This window comes from Sus scrofa, chromosome 12 (genome assembly GCF_054392235.1).
Source record: "Sus scrofa isolate SSC_HxYL_T2T_F1_AM1 chromosome 12, Sscrofa_HxYL_maternal_Yorkshire_Landrace_v2.0, whole genome shotgun sequence".
In the NCBI taxonomy this organism is placed as follows: domain Eukaryota; kingdom Metazoa; phylum Chordata; class Mammalia; order Artiodactyla; family Suidae; genus Sus; species Sus scrofa.
This window is the reverse complement of record NC_139394.1, coordinates 50,223,758-50,250,783: the sequence shown is the minus strand read 5'-3', so window position 1 is coordinate 50,250,783 and position 27,026 is coordinate 50,223,758. Positions and strand designations below refer to the sequence as shown.

Sequence of the window (27,026 nt, the reverse complement as noted above, 5' to 3'; positions counted from 1 at the left end):
TGTGCCATATATTAGATTCCAGATAGAAGTGATATCATTACAGTATTTGTCTTTCTCTTTCTGACTTACTTTTCTTAGTATGAGAGTCTTTAGTTCCATCCATGTTGCTCCAAGTGTCATTATTTTGTTCTTTTTTATGGCTGAGTGTTACTTTTTTTATATAGGATTTTTCTCTAGATTCTTAGTACTTATTATTCCAGTACTTATTATGCCCATATAAAAGTGTAAGCAGAAATTCTTTTGTAATTAATGCTTTAGTTTGAGTAAAGCTCTCTTTCTTCTGAGATTAAAAACAAAAGAAACACAACAGTGTTCTTGAGGAAGAACATGGTTACCCTTTTTGGGGTTTTTGCTTGTTTGTTTGTTTGTTTTTCACAGCTGCACCTGCAGCATATGAAAGTTCCCAGGCCAGACCTATGCTACGCTGCAGCTGGACTCTTTAACCCACTGCACCAGGCTGAGGATCAAACCCACATCTCCACAGTGACCTGAGCCACTGCAGTCAGATTCTTAACCCACTGTGCCATAGCATGAAGTCCCCTTTATGGGGTTTTTTGATGCAGGGCAAAATATGAACTCGCTTCAGAGATGTGAACTTAATGTTTGATGAAACACATCCATCACTCAAGCAGCATCACTGTATATAATCCAATATTAGTATAGCCCTTTGGAGATGGGGTGGCCGTAGAGAATTAAGATTCCTTTAAACAGAGGTCGCATCTTTATAAAGAAGACTTATATCCTACAAAGGCAGGTATTTGTGATAGGATTTCTTCCTAAAAGAATTAACTTTTAAATGTGTGTTTAGGAGTTCCCGTCGTGGCGCAGTGGTTAACGAATTCGACTAGGAACCATGAGGTTGTGGGTTCGGTCCCTGCCCTTGCTCAGTGGGTTAAGGATCTGGCGTTGTCGTGAGCTGTGGTGCAGGTCGCAGACGCGGCTCGGATCCCGTGTTGCTGTGGCTCTGGCGTAGGCCGGTGGCTATAGCTCCGATTAGACCCCTAGCCTGGGAACCTCCATATGCTGCGGGAGCGGCCCAAAGAAATAGCAAAAAGACAAAAAAATAAAAAATAAATAAATAAATAAATGTGTGTTTAGGTACCACTTTGGATTACATTCAGCTGTAAAGAGTTTCAGACTGGAGGGTGGGGGGAGCTATGGTTTTGTTCTAGTTTAGTTGAATATTTAATCATCCACATCTGTTCCAGTAATATCTAGAATAAATTACTCATGGTAATATTATAAGAAAATAACTTTAGTTGTAACTCATTCACTGTTGGCTAAATCTGTTATCAGGCTCACACTCAAAAGCCCAAAATTTATTTTCTATGATACAGAAAGAACTATAATTATAAGTGGTTTTCAGCAACCAGCGAGGACTTTATTTTTGATGGTTGTTTATTATATATTGTTGTTTGCTCAATTTTTAAAAGCTTGTACTAATTTTAAATTTTAATACAAATTGTTAATTTAAACCAATTTAAATATAATTTTAATAAGTAAACAATCTTTCTTTAAAATTTTTTGTGTTAAGAATTGTACTGATGCAATATTTCTCATGGAATTGCTGTATTTTTTTTTATTTTTTTTTTTATTTTTTTATTTTTTTTTGTCTTTTTAGGGCATATGGAGGTTCCCAGTTCCCAGGCTAGGGGTCAAATCAGAGCTGTAGCCACCAGCCTGCACCACAGTTACAGCAACACAGGATCCTTAACCCACTGAGTGAGGCCAGGGATTGAACCCTCATCCTCATGGATGCTAGTCGGTTCATTAACCACTGAGCCACAAAGGGAACTCTGGGATTGCTTTTTTTTTAACCCAATGCAATCCTTTTCCTTGAAGGACCTTTCTTAAAGAGGTATGCTGTAGTTGAAACAGTCTGTATTAAAGTTTAGTTTTCTCTGAATGTTACCTTACATATAAAATTATGAAACTATCCACTCTAAGGAATAAATTAATTAGACCACTTAAGGTAAAGTACTTTACAAACAAATAATAAATAATGTAATTTCTGGTAATGCGGTCATTTTTTTAAATTTGAATTTATTTTGTTAATTAAAGAGTTGTTGCTTTACAATATTGTGCCATCCTAGTGTAATCTTTTTTTTTTTTTTGTCTTTTTAGGGTCATACCCTTGGCATATGGACTTTCCCAGGCTGGGGATGCCTACACGACAGCCACAGCAATGCGGGATCCCAGCTGTATCTGTGACCTACACCACAGCTCACCACAACACCAGGTCCCTAACCCACTGAGCAAGGCCAGGGATCAAACCTGCGTCCTCATGGATACTAGTCAGGTTTGTTAACCACTGAGCCACAATGGGAACTCTTTAATGCAGTCATTTTTATTTTGTTTTATATATAATGATTTTTATTTTTTTCCATTATAGCTGGTTTACAGTGTTCTGTCAATTTCCTACTGCACAGCAAGGTGACCCAGTCACACATACATGTACACATTCTTTTTTCTCACATTATCATGCTCCATCAAAAGCTACTATACAGAGTTCCCAGTGCTACACAGCAGGATCTCATTGCTAATCCATTCCAAAGGCAATAGTCTGCATCTATTAACCCCAAATTCCCAGTACATCCCACTCCCCCTTGGCAATCACAAGTCTATTCTCCATGGCCATGATTTTCTTTTCTGTGAATAGGTTCATTTGTGACATATATTAGATTCCAGATATAAGTGATATCATATGGTATTTGTCTTTCTCTTTCTGACTTACTTCACTCAGTGTGAGAGTCTCTATTTCCATCCATGTTGCTGCAAATGACATTATTTTGTTCTTTTTTATGGCTGAGTAGTATTCCATTGTGTATATATACCATATCTTCTTAAGCCCATCATCTGTCAATGGACATTTAGGTTGTTTCTCTGTCTTGGCTATTGTGAATAGTACAGCAATGAATATGCAGGTGCATGTGTCTTTTTCAAGGAAAGTTTTGTCCGGAAATATGCCCAAGAGTGGGATTGCTGGGTCATATGGTAGTTCTATGTATAGTTTCCTAAGGTACCTCCACACTACTTTCCATAGTGGTTGTACCAGCTTACATTCCCACCAACAGTGCAGGAGGGTTCCCTTTTCTCCACACCCCCTCCAGCACTTGTTATTTGTGGACTTATTAATGATGGCCATTCTGACTGGTGTGAGGTGGTTAATGCAGTCACTTTTAAATGCCACTAAAACAAAAAGATTTTTCGTCCATTCTTCTCAGTTCTATGGAAAGAGCACTGGTATTAGAATTAAGAAAGCTATGTATTAATTGAATGATTTTAGACAAGTATATTCCTTCTTTGAGTCCCAGTTTCCTCTTCCTTAAAAAAAAATTTAATATGCCTATTGTGAAATACTGTATCATAGTGACATTTTATCAATAGTGAATGTCCTCTGTACTAGTTCTTCTTAAGATCAACTTCTAGAAGAGCATTTTCCTCAGATAAAAGAATTTAGGTTTGTGAGGAAGACTATAAAAATCTTTTTAAAACATTTAGAAGTATTTCTTTCTAATTTTTAAATACACTCATTTTATTAGGGGTGCTTATCAACTATAAATAGCTTTCCATTTGGGGGTTTACATCATGGTGAGAAAGGGATTATAAACAAATCGTTTTCTGAACTCTCCCGAAAAGGATAGAAAGGTCACAGCTGAAATTACTGCTTTACATGATGTGGCTATGTGACGATAAATCTTAGGGGAACTGGTATTTTCTCTTTTTATTTGTTAACATACCATAAAGTAAGAGTTTAAACAATAATTAGACTATCAAGCCTAATTCTTGTTTTCTGTAAGTATACTGGGTCCTTAAGTATCTGAAACCAGTGATGTCCTTCTTCATTGAGGTTTTTAGACAAAATATGAACTAGAGGTTTTGAGGTGTTCTAACATTTTATTTAAAAAAAATCTAAACATGCAGGCAAGTTGAAAGGAATATACAATAAATGCCCAAATACCCATCCCACCAGGATTCACAATTAACATTTAGCTACATTGGCTTTATCATACAGCTATCTCTCCATCCCTGGATTAGAAGATTTTAAGCAGGAAAAAGTTTTCATTTACTTTTTTTTTTTTTTTTTTTTGTCTTTTTAGGGCCGCACCCACTGCATGTGGAGGTTCCCAGGCTAGGGGTTGAATTGGAGCTATAGCCACTGGTCTACACCACAACCACAGCAACGCAGGATCTGAACCATGTCTGGTTCGATGCCACAGCTCACGACAATGCCAGATCTTTAACCCACTGAGCAAGGCCAGGGATTGAACCCACAACCTCATGGTTCCTAGTCAGATTCTTTCCACTGCGCCACGGTGGGAACTCCCTGTTTGCTCTCTTACTTGTATTTTATATAGTAACCTTAAGGAAAAATATTTAAATTCAGTGCTTTACAAGCTATAACTTTCTGAACGAGTTTTATATTAGAGAAAAATATGCCATATGCAGAGGATAAACACATGAATGTAAAGACCAAATTCAGGAGAGTAGTTACATGTACAGAGAGAGGGGAAAGGGTTCATGGAGAAGTTCATGGGGGCTTCAGCTGTAATGTTTTATTTCTAAAAATGTGAAGAGTAGGAGTTCCTGTCGTGGCTCAGTGGTTAACGAATCCGACTAGGAACCATGAGGTTGCAGGTTTGGTCCCTGCCCTTGCTCAGTGGGTTAACGATCCGGCGTTGCCATGAGCTGTGGTGTAGGTTGCAGACGCGGCTCGGATCCCGCGTTGCTGTGGCTCTGGCATAGGCCGGTGGCTCCAGCTCCGATTCAACCCCTAGCCTGGGAACCTCCATATGCCGCAGGAGCAGCCCTAGAAATAGCAAAAAAAGACAAAAAAAAATGCAAAGAGTAAAATGTTAAAAAGTTTTCATACTGTCTACTGAATATCTGGCTGTTTATTATTCTCTCTTTGCTCTATGTTTGAAATATTTCACAGTTAAAAGAACGAGTTGCTACCTTGTCTTTTTTTCCCTTAGCAAAGTATTTTTCACTTAAGATCCATTGTCCAGTTGGCCTTAGTTAGTTGATGTACTTGCTGAAGAATGATACCAAGTACCCCCTTACTACTAAGAACTGAGGAGTATAACTTCTGCATCCTTCTTGATTTTGTGTAACCTAGAGAGAAAGAGAGAGCAAACTTCCTGTGTTATATTTAAATTCCTTGAAGATATTTGAAATGGTTGTTGAAAAGTGCTTAAGTGTGTGTAACTGTGTGATTTTGCATGTTCACCTGATTTCAGAGAAGAAAGACACAGAAAGTGAAATGCGGCCAAGGAGGCTGATACATGAAATCTTGGAGAGACAATGATGCTGCTCAGCCAGGGCCTGGAAACTTGATCAGTCTAAACAAACTGCGTAGTAGCAAATTGCTTGTGAAAGGGTTGAATCAATCTGCTGCGATTTGAACTTTTGGCTCCTGAAAGTCTAGGGCAGGCTGGAAAATAAAAATGAAACCTTATTTACTGGATTGTATTCCAGGCCCACTACTGTGTTCTTTGTATAAAGGAGACATCTACCCAAAGAGGTAAGAGGCAGCAGAAAGATGAGGCAGTGAAAAGGAATCTTCGGGATTTCTTCCCCTATCAAGTGTGAGGGAGTGAGCTTCCAGGGAGAGAGAACTTTTGTCATTAACATATTAGTTCCTTCAGGAAATTCTTGTCTAGAGCCCTTAGAAGAATATTGTGGGGTGCAGGAAAAGGATCAACCACCAGACTATGTTTGATGCCGACTTGCCTAGCACTGTGCTAGACTCTATAAAGTCCACAAAAGAGAGTTACTATATGACTTGCTTTAGCAAAGAGATAAATTATGTGGCATAAAATAGAGAATAAGACCTTGAATAAAAATACAGATTATAAATTCTAAAGGAGTTAGAAAGGTGTCAGCATACCATCAGCCAGGAATTGATCATTGGACTCTATCGGAAGGCCTCAGTTCAAATTCTAACACTGTAAACACTGTAAACTTGAGCACGTCCCTTAATTTTTGAACCTCAGTTTCCTCATCAATAAAATGAAGTGGATAATCCCAGCTACTAGCTCTATTTACCTATACACAGGATTGCAGTGAGAATCAAATGAGGATGAATATGAAAACACTAACACTGTGAAACTTTTAATTAATGAAAGAGCTGAGAATTGAACTAGGCCTTGAAAGTATGTTTTACATGGATAACCTGAAAGCTTGGATAAAGATGGTCTCAGAGTGGAAATAATTTGGACAGAGACAGGAGAGTGAGACTTGGATATAGGAGAACAGCACAGAAACTACCTAATTATAGCAAGGATTTGTTTGGGGAGAATGGGTAAAAAATAATTACACTGATTGTATTGGAGAAGGGATGGAGTTGAGGGTAATACACAATAATGACTGGGTTACAGTTAGATTTAATTATGGAGGATATGAAGGCTATAAGGAAGAGATTGGACTTGATCTGAAAGGGAGTAAGGAACTATTTGGGGGTTTTAAGTAGGGAATTATTATAAAGTATTTAACTCTTATTCGTTTTGATAATCAGTATCTAACAAAGTCCCTGGCCCATGGGTGTTCAGGATTAGTCCAGTTGAGTATAGTTAATCTGTCAATAGTATGTTGACAGACTGAATTGGGCACATATTAGCTTAGATGAGTAGATCTGAGACAGGATGAGTTGGGCACATCTCAGCCTAGACTCTCAGCTTATCACCCAGATATTAGACTGGATCATCTTATTCTTTAAATGTAGCAAAGAATAATAATCCCTGCCCAGCCAGTATGTTTATTTAAAACATCATATGAGGCGTCCCCATCATGGTGCACTGGAAGCAAATTTGACTAGGAACCATGAGGCTGTGGGTTTGATCCCTGGCCTCCTTCAGTGGGTCGGGGATCCGGCATTACTGTGAGCTGTGGTGTAGGTCGCAGATGTGGTTTGGATCCTGCTTTGCTGTGACTGGTGTAGGCTGGCACCTGCAGCTCTGATTCAACCCCTACCCTAGGAACCTCCATGTGCCATGGGCATGGCCCTAAAATTTTTTTTTAATTTTAAAAATTAAAATCAAATGAGATGAGGATCCCGTCATTATCCGCAAATACATTAAATACCTCCTTCATGTAAGAGCTGTGTAAAATTTAAAAAAAAACAAAACTTGGGAACCAAAAAAATATATATAGATATAAGTGCTTTTGAAAATGTCTTGTGATGACTATTAGTTTTGAAGTACGGAGTTCTAAGGGATCTGGTAGCAAGAGGATGGTAAACAACAGCCAAAAGATCATCTTACTGCTATATTTAGTACTGAGTTAGGTCCCTATTATTGTCAGGACTTGCCAGCTATAGCTAGGATCAGGTAGAGGAGAAAACACCAGGTGCAAGAAAGTAGATATTTAAGGTCCCCAGGAGTACTTCCTGTTGGCAATAGACCTTTTCTGACTTAACCTGTTCTGTTGTGAACCCACCTCATCATTCAGACAGTGTAGGATACTGATTAACAAAACAGGTTCTGGAGCCAGAATAACTGGCTGAGTTTGAAATACTGCTGAATTATATTAGACAAATCATTAAACCTCTCTGAGCCTCATAAAGATAATAATAGAATCATAGTGTTATTTGTGGGAATTGAGATACTACGTGTAAACTCTTAATAGAGGATCAGTGAATGTTAGTGCAATAAATATCAGTTATTAGTTTTGTTTTCAAGAACTTCTCTGCTCCTCTAAATTCCATTTTTTTGTTATTTCCAAATTTATTTCCCATTTTTCTATCTCTGTCTCACTTCATTCCAGAACATTGATGGTATTAGGCCACATTTGGCTCATTCACCTATAATTTCTTCTGCAGCATTAGCATCTAACAAGATCTTAAAATACCTTCTGAATTAAAAATTACATTGTATTCAGAGTTCCTATCATGACTTAGTGGTTAACAAACCCAGCTAGCATCCATGAGGACACAGGTTCAATCCTTGGCCTTGCTCAGTGGGTTAAGGATCTGGCATTGCCATGAGCTGTGGTGCGGGTTGCAGATGCAGCTCAGATCCCGTGTTGCTGAGGCTTTGGCATAGGCTGGGAGCTAAAGCTCCAACTGGACCCCTAGCCTGGGAACCTCCATATGCTGTGGGTGCAGCCCTAAAAAGATTTTAAAAAAAATATTATCTTCAAAATAGTTTAAGTACTGTATATATTTCTATAGTCTAATTCTTTGGAATCAATTATCTATAATACAGTTCTTCATAATTTTTTTTTATAATTTAGTGTATTTTCCTAGTTTCCTTAAGCATGTTTTACTTTCCTCATACACACACACATATATATGTGTATATAGGTTTTAATGTAATTTTCTCATATATATATATATATATATATATAGTGTGTGTGTGTGTATATATATATAGTTTTTAATGTAGTATGTAAAATATATGTAGAATGGAATCTTGGGCCCTGAGCTAATTTAATAGATCACAGTGTTAGAAGAGAGTCAAAGATTCCATGGGAAAGTAAAAATCTAAACCCTTTTTAGGAGGGCAATTTGATAATGTCTGCCAATTCCTAGGATGTTTAAAATATTTTAACCAACTACCACTTCTACCTGTAGGTATCCATCCAACAAATATATTCACATGTATGCCCAAAGATTGTGTGAAAGCATGTTCATAGTGATAGGGTGTGTAATGGTAAAGACAGGAAACAAATGTCCATCGGTAGAGGACTACTTAAATAAATTATTTGTAATTGTAAAATAGGGTACTCTGCACTCCTTTAAAAGAATGAAGTAAATCTTCATAAACATGGAAGATTGTCCAAGATATAGTGTAAGGGAGGGAGCACAAAGCAGAATAATATGTATAATATAATTATGCATGAGTGTTTCTTAAAGATCAGCTATAATACATTAATGTTTGTTTAGGCAAGGAAATTTTCTGGAAATATGAACAGCCATCCTTGGGAGTAGGATGATGGGAATGAGAAGAGTGGCTTTTATTTTACCTTTCTGAGTACTGAAAAAAAAAATGTCGTCTTTAAGCATATATTAAAAAAAATTTTTTTAGGGAGTCCCCACTGTGGCATAGCGGGTTAAGAATCCAACTGCAGAGGCTTGGGTTTGTTCTGGAGGTACAGGTTTGACTTCTAGCCCAGCACAGTAGGTTAAAGTATTCGGCATTGCCACAGCTGCAGCAAAAGTTGCAGCTATGGTTCAGATTCAGTTCGTGGCGCAGGAAATTCTGTATGCCGTGGGTGTGGCCATAAAAAAAATTCAAATTTAAATTAAAAAAATTTTTGGAGTTCCCGTTGTGGCTCAGTAGTAGCAAACCCGACTAGTATCTGTGAGGTTGCCAGTTCAATCCCTGGCCTTGTTTAGTGATCATGAACTGTGGTGTAGGTCATAGATGCAGCTTAGATTCTGCATTGCTATGGCTGTGGAACAGGCTGGCAGCTGCAGCTCCATTGTGACCCCTAGCCTGGGAACTGCATATGCCACAGATGCAGCCCTTAAAAAAAAAAAAAAAAAAAAAAAAAAAAAAAAAAAAAAAAGAATGGGATTAAATGGTTAAATGTTTTGTAAGATGTGTTGGAGTGAAAAGTGATCTATAAATACCTATTATTTTTACTGAACAATAGAGTGTGGGGCTTTTGTAACTTGAAGAAAGCAGCATTTCAGCATCTCTTCCTACTAGAGCATATGGTGGTTAAGACCATGGGATATGAATGCCTCAGATCTGCCTCTCATGGAGTTGATACTTTTCAGTATTCCCCATTGCTCTTAGGGTGGAACGTTCCATAGAAGGGTTTGGAAGGGCTCAGTGACATTGTGTGATTCAGTGTTTAAAACTATTGTCAGGTATTCTTTTAAATAAAGCTATTAGCCACATGGTGATTGCAAAACATGATTGCTCTTAAGAGCCTTTGTTACAAAGTTTGGTTTATTGTATTGTATGAAGAGTGTCTTTGCCTGAGCACTCTTAGTCAATAGCCAAGATGCCTCTTAGTGCTGTCTGGGAAAGGTGCTGTCTGGGAAACAAGTTTGAAAATCAGGAGTATTGCCTTTAGAGTTTTATCTTAGCATTTTACAGATTAACAGGAGACAGAATGTTGTGCTACTCTAGGTAACAGGCTTTTTGTTTTGCAGCTCTTTAAAGTGTTGGTTTTCTCCCTTTTAACACTCAAGAGATTAATTTACTGTTTATTTCTCTAGATCAAGCCCTTAGAGAATACATAAAAATACAGATAGATCTTCTAATTAGTAAAATCATTTTCTCTTATGACTAGATATTTTAAAAATAAAGTTATATAAATTAATACTGTTATTTCAAAGCTTTAAAAAAAAAAAGTATCCTAGTAAGCCTTGCAAATCTCACTTCTCACAAGATGGCAATATTGAGTTAATGTTATTAACTGCCTGGCTAACAAAAATGGTAAAGACTTCCTGAATGAAATGGTGGTATATAAAGGAAGTTTATTTGCATTTTAATTTTCATTCATTAATCAACTTCTCATCCCAAATACAAACAAACACAACTAAGCTTTCTGTTATTGGAAGCTGATTGGCCAGTCTATGGATGGTAATAATAACAAAAATTTGGTGCTGTCCTATTCACAAAGTACTGTGTCTGTGTGTCTTAATAAGCCTGTGAAGTAAGCATTACCATCCCCACTTTAAGATTAGATAGAAACTAAGGCTGTGACAGACTTAAGTTTTGCCCATGGACAAAGTAGCTAGAATCTAGAACTTTTGATACCCAATTCATTTCCGTTTTTGTGTTGCCTGCTTTAGCTGTTTTTCAGATTGGAAAGAACGTAAAGGATTATCTTTAGTCCAGCATTTTTATTTTCTCAGTGAATAAGCTAAAATGCACATTGGACTTTGTGAAAGGTTGTCAGACTGACTTCAGAGGTCCCTTGCTTTCCCCCACATCCCCCCTACACAGCCTTCTTAGTGACCTAAAGAAAAGCATGTTGGACTTCTCCCTGTTAAAAGGTTTTATCTCTGAGGAACATCCAAAAGATAAAATACATGGAAGAGTTATAAAAGCAAAAAAAAAATTTAATAAAAATGTAGAATTGTATTATAATCATGCCCTCTGATCTAAGATTCTTCATTGGAGACTCCAATTTTCTGATTTTTATTTTAATCCTGAAGCACAGTCTCCTCAACGTTTCTCTCAGCCTTCTTAAGCTTGCAGAGCCATTAAAGCCAAAAAGTAGATGTTTGTGCCAGGCACTTTTTTCAGTGCTGTATATGTATCAATTTAATTAATCCTCGCAATAACTTCATAAATTAGATACTAATACTGAGCCACAGATTAAGTAGCTATTTAAAGTTCATAGCTAATGGTGGCACTAGGATTCTAAATTAGTCTATTAATTCCAAAGCCAGAGTTTTTAACTGATGGGCTATAGTGATTTGAACCAAATGACTATCTATGTTAAGTGGATTAAATGCATTTCTCAAGGTCTACAGATTGGATGAAAATCCTTTCCTAAGGTTCCCTGACTCTCCCAAAAATAGATCTTGGGACATTTCCTTGGAGTTTTATTATTCCATTTTATAGATGAAGTTAAATAACTTGGCCAGAATCTTAGATTGTTAGAACTAGAATTTGGATTCTCTGGGTTCTAGCCCACAGCTTTTTTTTTTTTTTTTTTTTTTTTTTTTGCTTTTTAGGGCCACACCTGCATATAGAGGTTCCCAAGCCAGGGGTCAAATCGGAGCTACAGCTGCTGGCTTACACCACAGCCACAGCAACGCAGGATACAAGCCGTGTCTGTGACCTATACCACAGCTCACGGCAACGCCGCATCCTTAACCCACTGAGCAAGCCCAGGGATCGAACCCACAACCTCATGATTCCTAGTCGGACTAATTTCCGCTGGGCCATGATGCAAACTCCTCTAGCCTACAGCTTTGGTACTATAAATTAACACAGTCACCCTTTAGCACACTCGCTATTGTCAATTCACATGATCCACCTATGTTGAAATTTTGTTACAGCAACAAAAGCATGTTCACATCCTTCACATTTCAGTATACCTTTGGGTCTGTTAAGGAGTGGAGTTAGGTCAGTATGCGGGTCTCTGGTTTTACACAGTTTTATACTATTTATACCTTATGGAGGAGCACATGGAGACATAGTAATGGAAGTATCTTGGGGTTTTTTTTGTTTTTTGGAGGGTTTTTTGGTTTTTTTCTTTTTTTCATGGCCACACCCATGGCATATGGAAGTTCCCAGGCCAGGGGTCAAAATGGAGCTGTAGCTGCCAGCCTTCACCACAGCCACAGCAGTGCAGGATCTGGGCCACATCTGTGACATACACCACAGCTCACAGCAACACTGGATTCTTAACCCATTGAGCAAGGCCAGGGATCGAACCCACATCCTCATGGATATTTGTTGGATTTGTTACTGCTGATGGGAACTCCCAGTAATGGAAGTATCTTATGGATACAAGAGGCATTTATTACTTTAAAAAAAAATAATGCTATCAATAAATGAATCTACAAAAAAATTTAATTTGGGCATAGCTAATGCTAACATTTTAGAGTATTCATATTTCTGACTCTTGGAATGGTCAGCAAATGATATTAAAAATTTCATTTCCAAATCTGTTAAACTCAAGCAAAATCATAAATACAGCAATTTTTCTTCAGGGGTTTTGTTCAATTTTTTAGAGAAAGCCCCTTCTGACTTCATGTGGAGTAGAAAACTAGCTTAGTTTATTTCATGCTGCTCAATTTAATTTGGAATCATTTTTGAATTCCTAGATGCTTGGGTACAGAGAGCTCACTCCCTCAAGCCTTGTTTTCTGACAGTGGAGAGTAAAGGATTAAACTGAACTGAAACTAAATCGATTGACATTTTGACACTCTGCAGATTGTGAAAAGAAGGGGAATTTGTTCAACTTTTTAAAACAGTAGTAGGAAAAAACTGTTTCCTTAAAGATACCTCAGTCTGCAAAGAGGCATGTTCTAGTGCTTTCCCAGTTTTCTATATTACCATTCAAAATGAGAATTTAACTTAGAAAAGCTTTTGAAAAGGACTGGATGGCAGTGTTAAAATCATCTTCATTTATTGAACAGGCACTGACAGAGGTCTTTGAGGGAAAACAAAGGACTGCGCACTTATGAGGTGTCACTATAGGAACATATTTATAAAAGACGAGTATACATATTTATAAAATCTTTATCTCTAGAGTTTTTAAATGCCAGAGACATTAAGTGTTGAACTAAGTAAAATACATTTCCTGCTGACTTCTTTTTCCGACAAATACAGACGATTACCATGCCATTATCTTCCTAAATGGCATCATCTAGTGTTGACTTCAATAAAATCCTATCTGTGCTGTGTCATGAAAGGAACTGGACTCACCTTTGCAGTGCTGTTCTAAACAGCCTGCTGCTTTTATTTTTTTTAAATCACTGCAGGAGGCTGTAATAAATTATAGCCTGGAAGAAGTTTCAAACTGGCAAGTTTGCCAGATATTTAAAGCAATTTATTTTGGGGTGTATCAGCAGATTTTTTTCTTATACTGCCATTTGGGTGCTTGCTGACACAGCCTGAATAAATCTTTCAAAATTTTTCCTTTCTAGAGATGGATGAAGATGATGCACTGGACTCCAAAGTCCAGACCTTTCATTAACTCTTTACTGACCAACTAATTCCTTCCTATTACCAGATATAGCAAATTTAGATATCTGTTTTCAGCGTGAGTTTGCAATATTTCAAGCCCCTCATTGCCTTGGCAACAACTTTAAGTTTTCTGGAAGGATCAACTAACAAAAAGTGATTCTGGGTTTAGACAGAATTTATAGTTTAGATTATTTCATTACTAGTAGTTTGAAAATTGCCAAACTCAATAGGAACAGAGATCTGAAAATTTATATAAAACAAAGATTTATTTCTTCTTGATTCTAGCCTGTGGTGAGGAGTAAGTAAAGTGAATTCTTCCTCATTTTTGCCTCTTTTCTCTTATAGTTCTCTTCTAATCTTTTCTCATGATATCTTATAATAGTGAAGTTGCTTTTTTTTTTTTTTTTTTTTTTTAATGCTCTTTTATGGCTGCACCTGCAGCATATGGAGGTTCCCAGGCTAGGGGTCGAATCAGAGCTGTAGCTGCTGGCCTACACCACAGCAATGGGGGATTCAGCTGCCTATGCGACCTACACCACAGCTCACAGCAACACCGGATCCTTAACCCAATGAGGGACGCCAGGGATCGAACCCCAATCCTCATGGATCCTAGTCAGGTTCCTTAACAGCTGAGCCACAAAGGGAATTCCTGAAGTTGCTTTTTTAAATTACTAATTTTGGCTCTAGAATACCTAAAGCAACTTTATATTAATGTTTTAGTGAAGTATTCACAAAAGCTAAAAATACTGATGCCTGAAAATATTTATTCTGATGAGACAGGAAGGACAAAAGATAAGGGAGCTAACCTTTACTGAGTGCCTGTGGGGGGGTGCCTGGGGCGGGGGAAGCAGTTCCTTTTGTAAGCCACTGCATAGTTTGTAGGAGAGAGAGAAATGAGATTCTCATTTTACCAAGAGCTGGTCCCAGGTCAAGTGGAAGGCTCTTCTCATTGAGTTGTTGCGAAAATCATTAAGGCTTAAACTCATGAAAGCACCAGGGAATAGGGTTTGGTGGGGAAAGCCCTACATACAGCAGGAGTCCTATCTAAGTGACATCACTTACAAGTGAGTTCATCAACATTCATTACTCTAAATGTTTCCACATCTGTACAGTGAGGATATAGTCTCTCCATCCTGTCTCTCTCTAGATCATTTGGCACGGTGATCTCGACCATTGCTGCACACTGGAATCACTGTGGAGCTTTGAAAAAAACTGCTTTCTAGATCTCAGCTTTAAGAAATTCCGACTTGATTGGTTAGTCCAGGGTGCAGATGGGCATTGGGAGTCTTTACATCTCTACAGGTGACTCGTATGTGTGGTTAAGGCTGTGAATCCTTGGTTAGGAAAGCCCTCGTGAATTTACTTACAAGGATAGCAGATGTTATCAACAGTGTAGATAGATTTTTTTTTTCCCCATCATAACCTCAACTCTTTTGCTTTAAACAACAACAAAAAATCCGGTTAATTTCTGCATTCTCCTAGCCCATGGCACATAGGAAGCCATGCATTTTGTGGGTGTACAGCCTTTTAAAGTTTTAAGATCATTTGAAAAAATAACGTTTGTTTGAGGTTCAAACAAAGCCAACTAAGAGGCAGGACCTTTCTGTTCAAACGTTCTAAAGAAATGTGAGCCTTTCCCCCGACCCCCGGCTCGCGTTACTCCAGGCGCGGCTTGCGGCCCACCCATGCTCCCCAGGCCCGCACGCGGTAGCGGGATCTGGTGGGTGCTAGGAGCTCCGGGGCGGGGCGCCGGCAGGGCCGACCCTCCAGCCTCGTAGGACCCGCCCCACCCCGCCCCGGACGTGAGTAGGGGCGGGCTTCTGGTAGCGCCCAGCCGCCGGGACTCCGGAGCCGAGCCCCAGGGCTGCGGCGGCTGCCTCCGCGCCACCCGGCGGACTCAGTTCCGCCGCCGGGATCCCGCGTTGTCCGCGCCTCCAGTCCCGCCGAGTTCAACGCGAGCGCCTTGTGCCCGAGCCGGGCGGGGGGCCAGGATGCGGAGCTGTGCGCCGTGAGCCAGCTCCATGACCCTGAGCACGTTGGTCCGCAAGAGGAAGGCGCCCCCCGCCTGCACCTGCAGCCTCGGTGGCCCGGACATGATCCCCTACTTCTCCGCCAACGCGGTCATCTCGCAGAACGCCATCAACCAGCTGTGAGTGCGCCGCGCGCCCTCCTGCCTTCCGCAACTCGGGAAGTTTGCTTTTCAGCAGCCGCTTTCCCCAGCGGCTGGGAGCAAGCAAGCGAGGGCGAAGTCTTACCCTGCGTGCTTGCAGGTCTCGGGGCATCCGGGGGCACAGTGGGGTGGAGGTGTAGTCCGAGGGTGAAGATGGACAGAAGAATCCTTTGCGAGAACTTGTGGTAAACTTTGAGAGACTGAAAAGTGAGGTCGCCCCAAGGAAGTTGTCGGTGATGACCGAGTGACAGCAGTATGCCTTTCGGGGCACTCGGGCTGAAGGGCGGTCAGTAGCCTCAGAACCGCCGGCCGGAAACCCTGGGACTCCCTTGCGGGTCCTGCTGGTGCTCAGGCTCCCGTGTTTGTCATTTTAGTTTTTTGTTTCAAATAAGATTGCCTGTGACCATAGGCTTCGGTTGTAAACCGTGCATACAAAGAAAGGCAGTCCATTCTTGACACCCCCTGGTTGTAGCCTGGAATTATTTCAGAAACCTGGATGTTAATAGTTTGGTTCTTTTTCAGTCTTCGTCTGTAGTAGTGCGTGCTCACAACCCAAGCCTTCAATCGCTAAAGTGCAAGATTCAGTTGTATCTTTAATCACTGTTTTCAAAGTTTCTAGAGGTGTTCTTCCTTGCTATTGTGGTTTAGCTATTTTTCTGAGAACCGTGTGCTGAAGCTTGTGGTTAATCTCAAATCGCAGTTATAAAGGGCGAAGTGGAGGTACTCCCATCTATTCAAGTTGCATCCTTAAACTAGTTGAATAGTTTAGGGTTACTTTTAGATAACCAGCAGTTTGGTCTTTGAATTGTATTACCACTCACACTCTGAGTAGCTTCAAGGAGAGTCACCTTCTGAGGTTTTCCCAGACTCCTGGCCCTTAAGCAACTTCTCTCTTCCTCCCAGGGCAAGCCTGATGTACTTTTTAGTTTAATGTCCAATAGAAACTTTCCATCCTCTCTTATTAAATGTCCTCAGAGTAATGTGTAAAGTTATTTATAGATAATGTTAAATCAAATTTATTATTTTAATTAATGGTTTGTTCTCTTACCAAATCAGATTCATTTGCATTTCAGCTTTTTTCCTTTGTGTTGATTTATGGTGGTGCTCCTAAAAAAAAAAAAATACTGAAAATGGATAACCAGTGTCTAAATAAGTGTTAACAATGCTTTAAAAAATAAAGTACTGGAAGCAACCCACATGTCTATTAGTGGATACATGGATAAACAGAATGTGGTATATAATACAACTGAATATTATTCAGCCTTAAAAAGGAAAGCAATCTGGAGTTCCCGTTGTGGCCCAGCAGAAAAGAATCCAACTAGTATCCATGAGTATGTGGGTTCAATCTCTGGCTTCGCTCCTTAGGTTAAAGATCGGGTGTTGCCCTGAGCTGCAATGTAGGTTGCAGACACTGCTCAGATCCTGTGTTGCTGTGGCTGTGGTATAGGCCAGCAGCTGTAACTCTGTTTTGGCCCCTAACCTGGGAAGTTCCATATGCTGCATCTGTGGACCTAAAAAGCAAAAAAAAAACCACAAAAACAAAAAAAAGGGGGGGGGGAATCCTGACATTTGCCATAATACAGATAAACTTTGTAGACATGCTTCTAAGTGAAAAAAAAGCCAGTGATGGTACAAATATTGTATGATTCCACTTATGCGGGGGAACTACAGTAGTCTGGTTGCCAGGAGTTGGAAGAGGGGACTAGGAAGATTGTGTTTAATGGGTGCAGAGTTTCATTTGAGGAAGAAGAAAAAGTTATAGGGATGGGTGGTCGTGATGGTTGCACAGCATGGTGTGGATGTGTTTAATGGCACTGAACTGTACACTTAAAATGGCTAAGATAGCAACTTTTATATATTTAACTACAGTTTAAATAAAAGATTAAACAAAATTTAAAAGGCAGAGCTTCTAGGCTTTATGGGGGGAAAGGAGTTTTGAATTCTTCTTCCTTGTGTAGTCAAGCAAGTACAGAATTTCTTTTCCCACTAATTAACATCTTTGGGTAAGTCATTTGACTTCAGTTTCTTAAACCGTATACTGACCCCAGAAGATCGTAAGAGATTATGTATGTGGTAATTTACAAACTATAAATTTCTGCACAGAAACGTGAGTATTTGAAATTAAGCAATAACTAATAGCTGCCATTTATTGACCGTTTGTCACTGTGCTAAGAGTTTAATGTGTATTATTATCTCATTTAACTGTCACAGCAACAGTATGAAATGAACTAATTTCTTCTATTGACACATAATGAAGCTGAGACTTAGCGAAGTCAAGTAATCACTCAAGACCACATAGCTAGTAAATGATAAAACTGTCCTTAGAATCCAGAACTGTTTCCTAGGCCAGTACTTTTAACTACTATGAGGATGATATTCTGTCTTGATAGTTGCAAGGTCATTTTTGAGACTTGGAGTCTTAAGAATTATCTTTAACTGATGACATCTTCAACTTAGTGAAAAAATATTTGCTATACTAAGAGTTTTGCTAAGGTAGACAGTTTCTTAAAAAATTTGCGGAGTATATTTCTCTTTCATTTTTGTTTCTCTTTTGCCAGTTTTTTTTTTTTTCTTAAGAGACTCTTGCTAATATTCACTTCTTCTAAAGTGTATTTATTAGTATTGCTTTAGCTATCATGCTTATTTAGCATTTATAGTATTGCCCAGTTGATCCTCATTTAAAAATCTTTTTTTTTTTTTTTTTTTTTTTGTCTTTTTGTCTTTTTGTTGTTGTTGTTATTGTTGCTATTTCTTGGGCCGCTCCCGCGGCATATGGAGGTTCCCAGGCTAGGGGTCTAATCGGAGCCGTAGCCACCGGCCTACGCCAGAGCCACAGCAACGCGGGATCCGAGCCGCGTCTGCAACCTACACCACAGCTCACGGCAACGCCGGATCGTTAACCCACTGAGCAAGGGCAGGGACCGCGACCTCATGGTTCCTAGTCGGATTCGTTAACCACTGCGCCACGACGGGAACTCCCTCATTTAAAAATCTTTAAGGATCATTCTGAATAAAACCCTAAATTTTAACTGAATACACGCATTTTTGACGCCTAATGCAGAAATCTTGATTTGAAGTCCATGGTTACTGAAGCCATGGATTGGCCTCAGAAGGCCAGTGAACTCCATGAGATCCTATGAAAATGTTGGTTCGGTAAGTATATTTTTAAAAATTAGATTCTGAGAGTAATGTGATCTCATAAAAGGTTAAGAATCTGCTTCTTAAAGGAAGTATTGTTTTCTAAGGTCTGATGCTGTAAAAATGTAACTGGTGTGAGCATTTCCCTGTGGTGCCAGGTGTGTAAATAGCAGTGATGAATGGGAGCAACTAATATATTAAGATTTAAGGTCCTTAAGTGAAGACTGAATTTTAGTATTTGTTTGGGAGAGGAGGATACATTGACACCTGACTACTCTTAGCCCCGTGGTTCTCTTATCTTTGCTGAGGACCCACTCCTAAGAGCTTTTTTAACCTTTTCTCACTTGCTGCCTCGTATTTGCTCTGGGTTTAGAAACCAAGTACCATATAATAAATCCTGTGAGATCCTAGGGGCTATCCTTTGGAAAAAGTTAATGACTTTTAGACTAGGCCCTATGGATACCTATTTTTGTGATTTCACAGGCTCTAATTGTTTGACTTTTAACTGTGAGGTGTGTGTGTGTGAGTGTGTGTGTGTGTGTGTTAGAAATTAGAAAATAGCCTGGGTATTACTATATTTTATTGAGAATTATATCATCATTATTAGATTAGGGTCTCCCCTTACCATCATATAAAACTCACAAAATATAGTGTTGTTTTTTACATATTCAGTGAAGAAATTAGGAAGTGATTGGATTTACTCCAGAAACAAAGTTACTGTTATAAGTGTTAATCCTACCAGAAAAAGATAGGTGAGCAACCCAGAGCATCATCTGATCAAACTTCAAGAGTCTTGGATCACACTGCTCAAATAATCACGAAAAGTTCCATACCCTCTAAGGGTCTACACAAGCTTTTCAATAAAACAAAAATCTGAACTTCTGAAAAATGTAGGAGCCTATGTTATTTTTAACAAGCCAACATTCAATCACTGAGAAGTGAAGTTTGCTAAGCAAGGGGCCAAGGCTTTTCTAGTATTATTGTTATATGCCAAACAAATAGCTTATCAAGAAATAGGTGACTATTTGTGTGTCCTGAAAAGTTCAGGGAAGAATCAAGAATTAGTAGATAAAATGCTGGCAAAGGCTATCACCAAAAGTGTTCCCATTATGAAAACTGCTGATCACAAGTCTTGGAATTTAGATGCTTGAGATGTCGCTTGATTTGTTAATGAGGTTACCTTGCTTTTTATCCTTGACCTAAAATTCTTATATTTATTAACTTGGTACCATATACAAGTTTGACTTCTTAGCTTCACATCAGTGCTTTCTGAAGCTCAAGCTCAGCAGCAGAGAAGCATATGAGATGATTATCCAAAGTGTACCTTTTCATGAAATCGAAAGGTGGAAATGGTTTCTTTTTGTGTGTTTATTAGTGATAGCATTAATGCTTTTAGTTCTGCTCTGTAGTAGTGCAAGTGATTTCATATGTGCTCATTTCTGAACTTTCATCAGAAAGCTAGATAGCTTATTAAAACACAGACCGCTGCCCACACTCCCAGAGTTTCTGATTTTGTAGGTCTGGGATGGGACTAGAGAATCTGAATTTCTAACAAGTTCCTAGAGGATGCTAATGATGCTGGTCCAGGGACCACACTTTGGGAACCACCACCTTAAGGTATTCCTCTGAGGCAGATTAGACAAGTTATTATCCACATTTTGTAGAGTAGTAAACTAAAAAATCAAAATGGTGAAGTGATTTATATGATTTGTTATTGGTAGAACTGAAACTAGAACCAGCACTTCCTGTCTCCAAATCTAGAACTCTTAACAATACTGCATTCAAAGTCCTGTTACATATACCTTTGTATATATGTGGGAACATTTCTTTAGATAAAATTCTAGCAGTGGAATTTCTGGGTTTGGTGATATTTATATGTTAAAATTTCGATGCATGCTGCCAAACTGCTTTGTATTTTGCTTTGCCAGTTTGCTCTTACCAGCTATGAGTATATCTTGCTTATATGCTTATATTGGTATCTTCACCAACCCTTGTAATATTAATATTAGATAAGCAGTTAATTTTTTACTGAGCTCTTACTGTGTGCCAGGCATTGTTTTGAACACTGCATATTATCTCATCCTGTGTTCTTAGGTCTTATCCTCAATTACAAATGAGAGGCACAGAGATGTTAAGTAACTTAGCAAGATTTTACAGCCAAGATACAAACACAGACAATCTGACTCCAGGGCCCCTACTTTTAAACACTTCTCTGTTTGCAGTTCCCTTATTATTGTAGAGACTTAGCATCATTTTGTATTTTTATTGTTCTTGTTCATTTTTCTTCTGTAATTTTCATGTTTGTACTTTGACCATTTTCCTACTGGTATTTTTTTTCTTGCAGATGTAGTACTCTGTATATTCTGAATATGTGCAAAAAATATTTCCTCCAAGCCTATTGCTTGTCTTTTAACTTTGCATCTTGTATAAAAGTTTTTAATTTTTATGTAGTAAAATCTGTATTTTCTCTTAGGATTTCAGCCTTGGATCTGGCTTTTAAAAACCCTTCCCATCCACTCCCAGGATTATAAAAGTACTCTTTTGTATTTTTTTCTAATGTGTTTACACTTTAAAAACATTTCACTCTTTAAAACTGGAATTTATCATACAAATAAACCTTGGAGATAATGTGGATTCAGTTCCAGATTACTATGATAAAGTGAATATAACAATAAAGTAAGTCACAGGAATTTTTTGGTTTCCCAGTGCCTAGAAAAGTTATATTTACACTATAGTCTATCAAGTGTACAGTAGCATTATGTCTTTAAAAAAAAATGTTCCCTTGTGGTACAGCAGGTTGAGGATCCGGCATTGTCAGTGCAGCAACTCTGGTTGCTGCTGTGGCTCAGGTTCATTCCCTGGCCTGAGAACTTCCATGTGTTCTGGGCATGGCCAAAAATAATTCTTTATTGCTAAAAAATGCTAACCATCATCTGAGCCGTCAGCAAGTCTTGATCTTTTTGGTGGTGGAAGGTTTGAAATATTTCAAGAATTACCAAAATATGACACAGGGACGCAAAGTGAGCAAATGTTGAAAAAATGCGACCAGCAGACTTGTTAACTTCATGGTTGCCACAGACTTTAAATTGGTTTAAAAAAAATGCAGTATCTGCAAAGTGCAGTTGATTGAAGCCCAGTCAAATGAGGTATGCCTGTATTTTTTCTGTGAAGTAGAGCTCAAATTTTATCTTTTTTTTCAAATGGATGGTCATTTATTCCAACAGTTTACTTATTTGAAATGCTATATGTATTTTAAGTCCTGCTGACATTTTTTTTTTTTTCATACACCAATACCACAGTGTTTTACTTAATATAGATTTAGTAGACGTTTTGATGTCTTGGATCACAAAGCTTACTTCAGTGTTTGTTTTTTTAATATCTTAGCTACTCTTACCTATTATATTTTAAATCTTAGAAACAGCTTGTCAATTTCTACTTTTAAAAATCCTCTTAAGATTTTGTTTGAAATTGTGTTGAACTAGTTTTGGAGAGAATTAACAGCTTTACAAAATGAGCCTTTCCAGTGAGGAATGTGGTATGTGTATGTATTTATTCACTGTTTTTAAAATGTCCTTCATTTAAATTTTACACTTTTCCTTATATAGTAATTACACATTTCTTATTAGGTATATTAATGGGTGTTTTATAAAATTTTTGTTGCCCTTGTGAATGACCTCTTCCTTCCCCATGATGTTTTCTAGTTACTGTGGGTGTGTAGTAAAACTGCTGTTTATAGTATCAGGCCACCTTGCTGAACTCTTGGTCCTAATATCTAACAGATATTTTAGTTGATTTTCTTGACTTTTCTGGGTGGTGATTATATCATCTATAAATGAGTTTTCTCAGTGTAACTTTCTGTTGTTTTGGCTAGGGCTTTAGTGTAATGTTAAAGAGTAGCAATGCTAGTAGTGGCCTTACCGTATTTTCCATTGTGAAAGGAATGCTTCTTGCATTTTCTAAATACATGTATTGTGTGCTGTAGGTTCTAGCATAGATCATTTATCAAGTTGAAGGCATTTTCTACTATTCCTAACTTGCAGATGTTTTAAAATTAGATATAGTTATTGGAATTTTATTGAATGCTCTTTGGATGTCTGTTGAACTGAAACTGTTTCCTCCCGGTCTGGTAATGAAGTGACATATTGGAGTTGCAAAAGGTGAATTGTCCTTTTACACTGTTGCATTATTTGTAAACATATTGTTGGAATTGGTTTACTAATACTTTAAGATTTTCTCATTCAGTTATTTGCTGAATCTTTGGTGCTTTGTCCAGCCTATGTCTGTTTTGTTGAATGATTTAGGTGTGGACTTTCATCTTTTTCTAGCTCTAAAACAGTTCTTTAGCAGAAAATCTAAAAAGCAGAAACTTTTTTTTTTTTTTTAGGGCTGCACCCAAGGCATATGGAGGTTCCCAGGCTAGGGGTCAAATCAAAGCTACAGCTGCCAACCTACACCACAGCCACAGCTACACAGGATCCGAGCCTTGTCTGTGATGTACACCACAGCTCATGGCAACACCGGATCCTTAACCCACTGAGCGAGGCCAGGGATCAAACCCGCAACCTCATGGTTCCTAGTCGGATTAGTTTCCGCTGCACCACAATGGGAATTCCTGTACACTTTTTTTTTAATGGCTGCACGCACAGCATATGGAAGCTCCTGGGCAAGGGGTTGAATCTGAGCCACAGCTGCCACCTATTCCACAGCTGCTGCAACACCAGGTCCTTTAACCCACAGCGGCTGGCAAGGGATGCAACTCACGCCTCTGCAACCTTCTTAAGCTGCTAGAGTTAGATAGTTAACCTACTGTGCTACAGCAGGAACTCCAAAAATTCTCTACTTTAGAACCCTGGAGGGGAGTTCCCGTCGTGGCGCAGTGGTTAACGTATCCAACTAGGAACCATGAGGTTGCGGGTTCGGTCCCTGCCCTTGCTCAGTGGGTTAAGGATCCGGCGTTGCCGTGAGCTGTGGTGTAGGCTGCAGACGCGGCTCGGATCCCGCATTGCTGTGGCTCTGGCGTAGGCCAGTGGCTACAGCTCTGATTCGACCCCTAGCCTGGGAACCTCCATATGCCACGGGAGCGGCCCAAGAAATAGCAAAAAGACAAAAAAAATAAAAATAAAAATAAATAAAAATAAAACCCTGGAGGAGTTACCATCATGGCTCAGCGGTTAACGAACCTGGCTAGCATCCATGGAGACACAGGTTCCATCCCTGGCCTTGCCCAGTGGGTCGCTGGGATCCTGCGTTGCTATGGCTGTGGTGTAGGCTGGTGGTCGCGGCTCTGATTGGACCCCTAGCCTGGGAATCCCATATGCTGTGGGTGCGGCTCTAAAAAGACAAAAAACAAAAAAACAAACAAAAAAGCCTGGTACTGCGAGTAATGGCTCTGTTGCAGGGGTTGAGAATCTGACTGCAGCAATTCAGGTCGAGTGGGAGGCTCTGGCGTGTTGCAGCTGCAGCACGGATTCAGTCCCTGGCCTGGGACCTTCCATATGCTACAGGTGTGGCCATAAAAAGAAAAAAAAAAAAGCCTGGAACCAAGAAGTCCTACTCCAAATGTTTTTTTTTTTTTTTTTTTTTTTGTCTTTTTGCTATTTCTTTGGGCCGCTCCCGTGGCATATGGAGGTTCCCAGGCTAGGGGTTGAATCAGAGCTGTAGCCACTGGCTTACACCAGAGCCACAGCAACGGGGGATCCGAGCCGCGTCTGCGACCTACAGCTCATGGCAACGTCGGATCGTTAACCCACTGAGCAAGGGCAGGGACCGAACCCGCAACCTCATGCTTCCTAGTCGGATTCGTTAACCACTGCGCCACGACAGGAACTCCCAAATGTTATAATTTTATGAATTGTTTTGCCTGTCAATTTTTTGAATTTCCTTGTCCTCATTGAATAAGTGCATTTACTATCCATAATACTTTTTAAATCTAGATTTTTTCCTCTGCAGAAATGGGCAAAACATAATTATAATAATTGATAATTCAGTAATTGAAGCCAAGCATTCATTTATGATTTAAGGGCTTTTTTCTCTCCTTGGTGGGTAAAGATACTAATAATAAGATTTTTAAGCCATAAGATATCTCTTTGATTTTAAATCACTGCTGTTTTTGTGGTTATTTCTGATCCTTGAATAAGCAATATAGTCTTTTTTTTTTTTTCCTCTTGCTTTTTAGGGCCACACCTGAGGTACATGGAAGTTCCCAGGCTAGGGGCCAAATAGGAGCTACACCTGCCAGCCTACACCACAGCCACAGCAACAGGGGATCCAAGTCGTGTCTTCAACCTACACCACAGCTCATAGCAACACCAGATTGCTGACCCACTGAGCAAGGCCAGGGATCAAACTTGCATCCTCACAGATACTAGTTGGATTTCATTTCCACTGCACCATGACAGATAATAGTCTTAAAGGGTAGAATATTTTTTAAAGGGTGATTAAATAAGTTGACATTGTGTAACTCAATCTTCTAGATGTTGTGATCTTTGAATATGAAGAAGTTAATTCTCTACTGTCAAAGGTGCATTTGTGTTTTCATTAGCAGTGATGACTTTGTGTGGCTTTATCCACACTTGTGCTGCTTTGAAATTAGTAGAGCAGTAATTGCCTTGGGGTGGGGGGGGAATCTTTTAGCTTTGGCCTTGTTGGAAATAAGACCAAAATAAGTTAACTGAAGAGTAACTCTGCACGATGAAGATGAACAGGAATAGTGAGGTTGTGATGCACGCAAGTCAAGATTTCTTTGATAAATCTGAGTAAATTCTTTTTTCTAAATTACTATTCTTTGGATTGTGTGCTCAGTTGTAATCACTCCTGAAATTGGGCAATTTCTTTAGACTGAGACTGAGAAACTACTGCCCAAAGCCAGACAATGAAGGATGTTATCATTCTCTGGCTCCAAGAGCTGTTGGACCTTAGAGTAATAAGAGGGGCTGAACTACAGTCATCTTGCTCATATCTCTTCCAGGTTTTCTCCAGTAAATGTGAGGCTTCTTAATTACCGTATGCAATATTGCCTTGGGGCTAAAGAACAGTGGTATAGATGCTATCACGTAAAGTTTCTGAATTTCTAAGGTGAAAGCAAAAAGATTGGTATACTGACTACTTTCAGTTAGAGTTAGCTTTGCATTGTTAGAATGATACAGGATGTTGCTGCCACAAACTTAATTAGGTTTAACTTGAAGAAATGTGCTAAAAACATCAAGATCTTTTTAGGTGTTCCTGTGATTTGAAAAGGATGTAGCAAATGATTTATAAATAGATTGCTAGTACTGCATACCAAAAGGCAAATTTGGGCCCACTTCCTTTTTATAAGTTGCGCAAATTTTTGAGTAACTTTTGTTTTTTGCATTAGTCTCTTAGAGGGGTGTGACCCTTCTTTCAGTAACCTGAGGGATTTGGCTTTAGTTTTGTCTGTTAAAGCAACGGAATCCAGAGGCTTGGCTTATTCTCAAATAAAGAGGTATCTCAGTGTTAGCCTGTACTAGAGTGGTTTTTTTTTTTTTTTAATGTATATTCAGTTTTCCAGATATAGAAGATGCAGAATTATTATCTTTTTGATGATGAGCTAAATGGTTAAAATTGTTGCTATGTCTTTGGGGAGCGTAATATCTGCCTCACTTCAGGTAACTATATATCAAATGAGATAGTAAGAAAGAACAATAAAAACTTGTTATTGTTACTTTTTTAACTATGTATTAATGTTTATTGACAGATTCATGTGAATAATCATGATCCATAACAGGATTTTTCAAGCCTTGAGAATTTTAATTATGGACGTCATATTGCTTTTCTTCTGTGGTGTCTATATATATTTTTTAATGTGAATTTTTATTTCATCAAGATCTCTCTTTTTTTCTTTTTTTTCTTTTTAGGCATATGCACCTGAGGCATATGGAGGTTCCCAGGCTAGGGGTCTAATCAGAGCCGTAGCTGCCGGCCTATATCATAGCCACAGCAATGCAGGATCTGAGCTTCATCTTCAACTTATACCACAGCTCCCGGCAACGCTGGATCCTTAACCCACCGAGTGAGGCCGGGGATCCAACCTGCATACTCATGGATGCCAGTCATATTTGTTAACTGCTGAACCACGACGGGAACTCTGGTGTCTG

At 39.0% G+C, this 27,026-nt stretch overlaps 1 protein-coding gene across 13 annotated transcripts in view; it reads left to right on the top strand.

Annotated features, from left to right (window-relative positions):
• Positions 1 to 27,026, top strand: part of SSH2 (slingshot protein phosphatase 2) — a 267,869-nt gene that overhangs the window by 138,395 nt on the left and 102,448 nt on the right. For 5 of the 13 annotated variants that reach the window (XR_014821492.1, XM_084985387.1, XM_084985381.1 and 2 more), the window contains exon 1: positions 15,452 to 15,753. The exons of the other annotated variants lie outside the window; for them this stretch is intronic. Coding sequence is in view for 4 of the 5 variants with exons in the window: in XM_084985387.1 (XP_084841513.1) it covers positions 15,626 to 15,753 (128 nt within the window). In the remaining variant the exon portion in view is untranslated. Of the gene's footprint in view, positions 1 to 15,451; positions 15,754 to 27,026 lie in introns of those variants that run through there. 13 annotated transcript variants of the gene reach the window in all.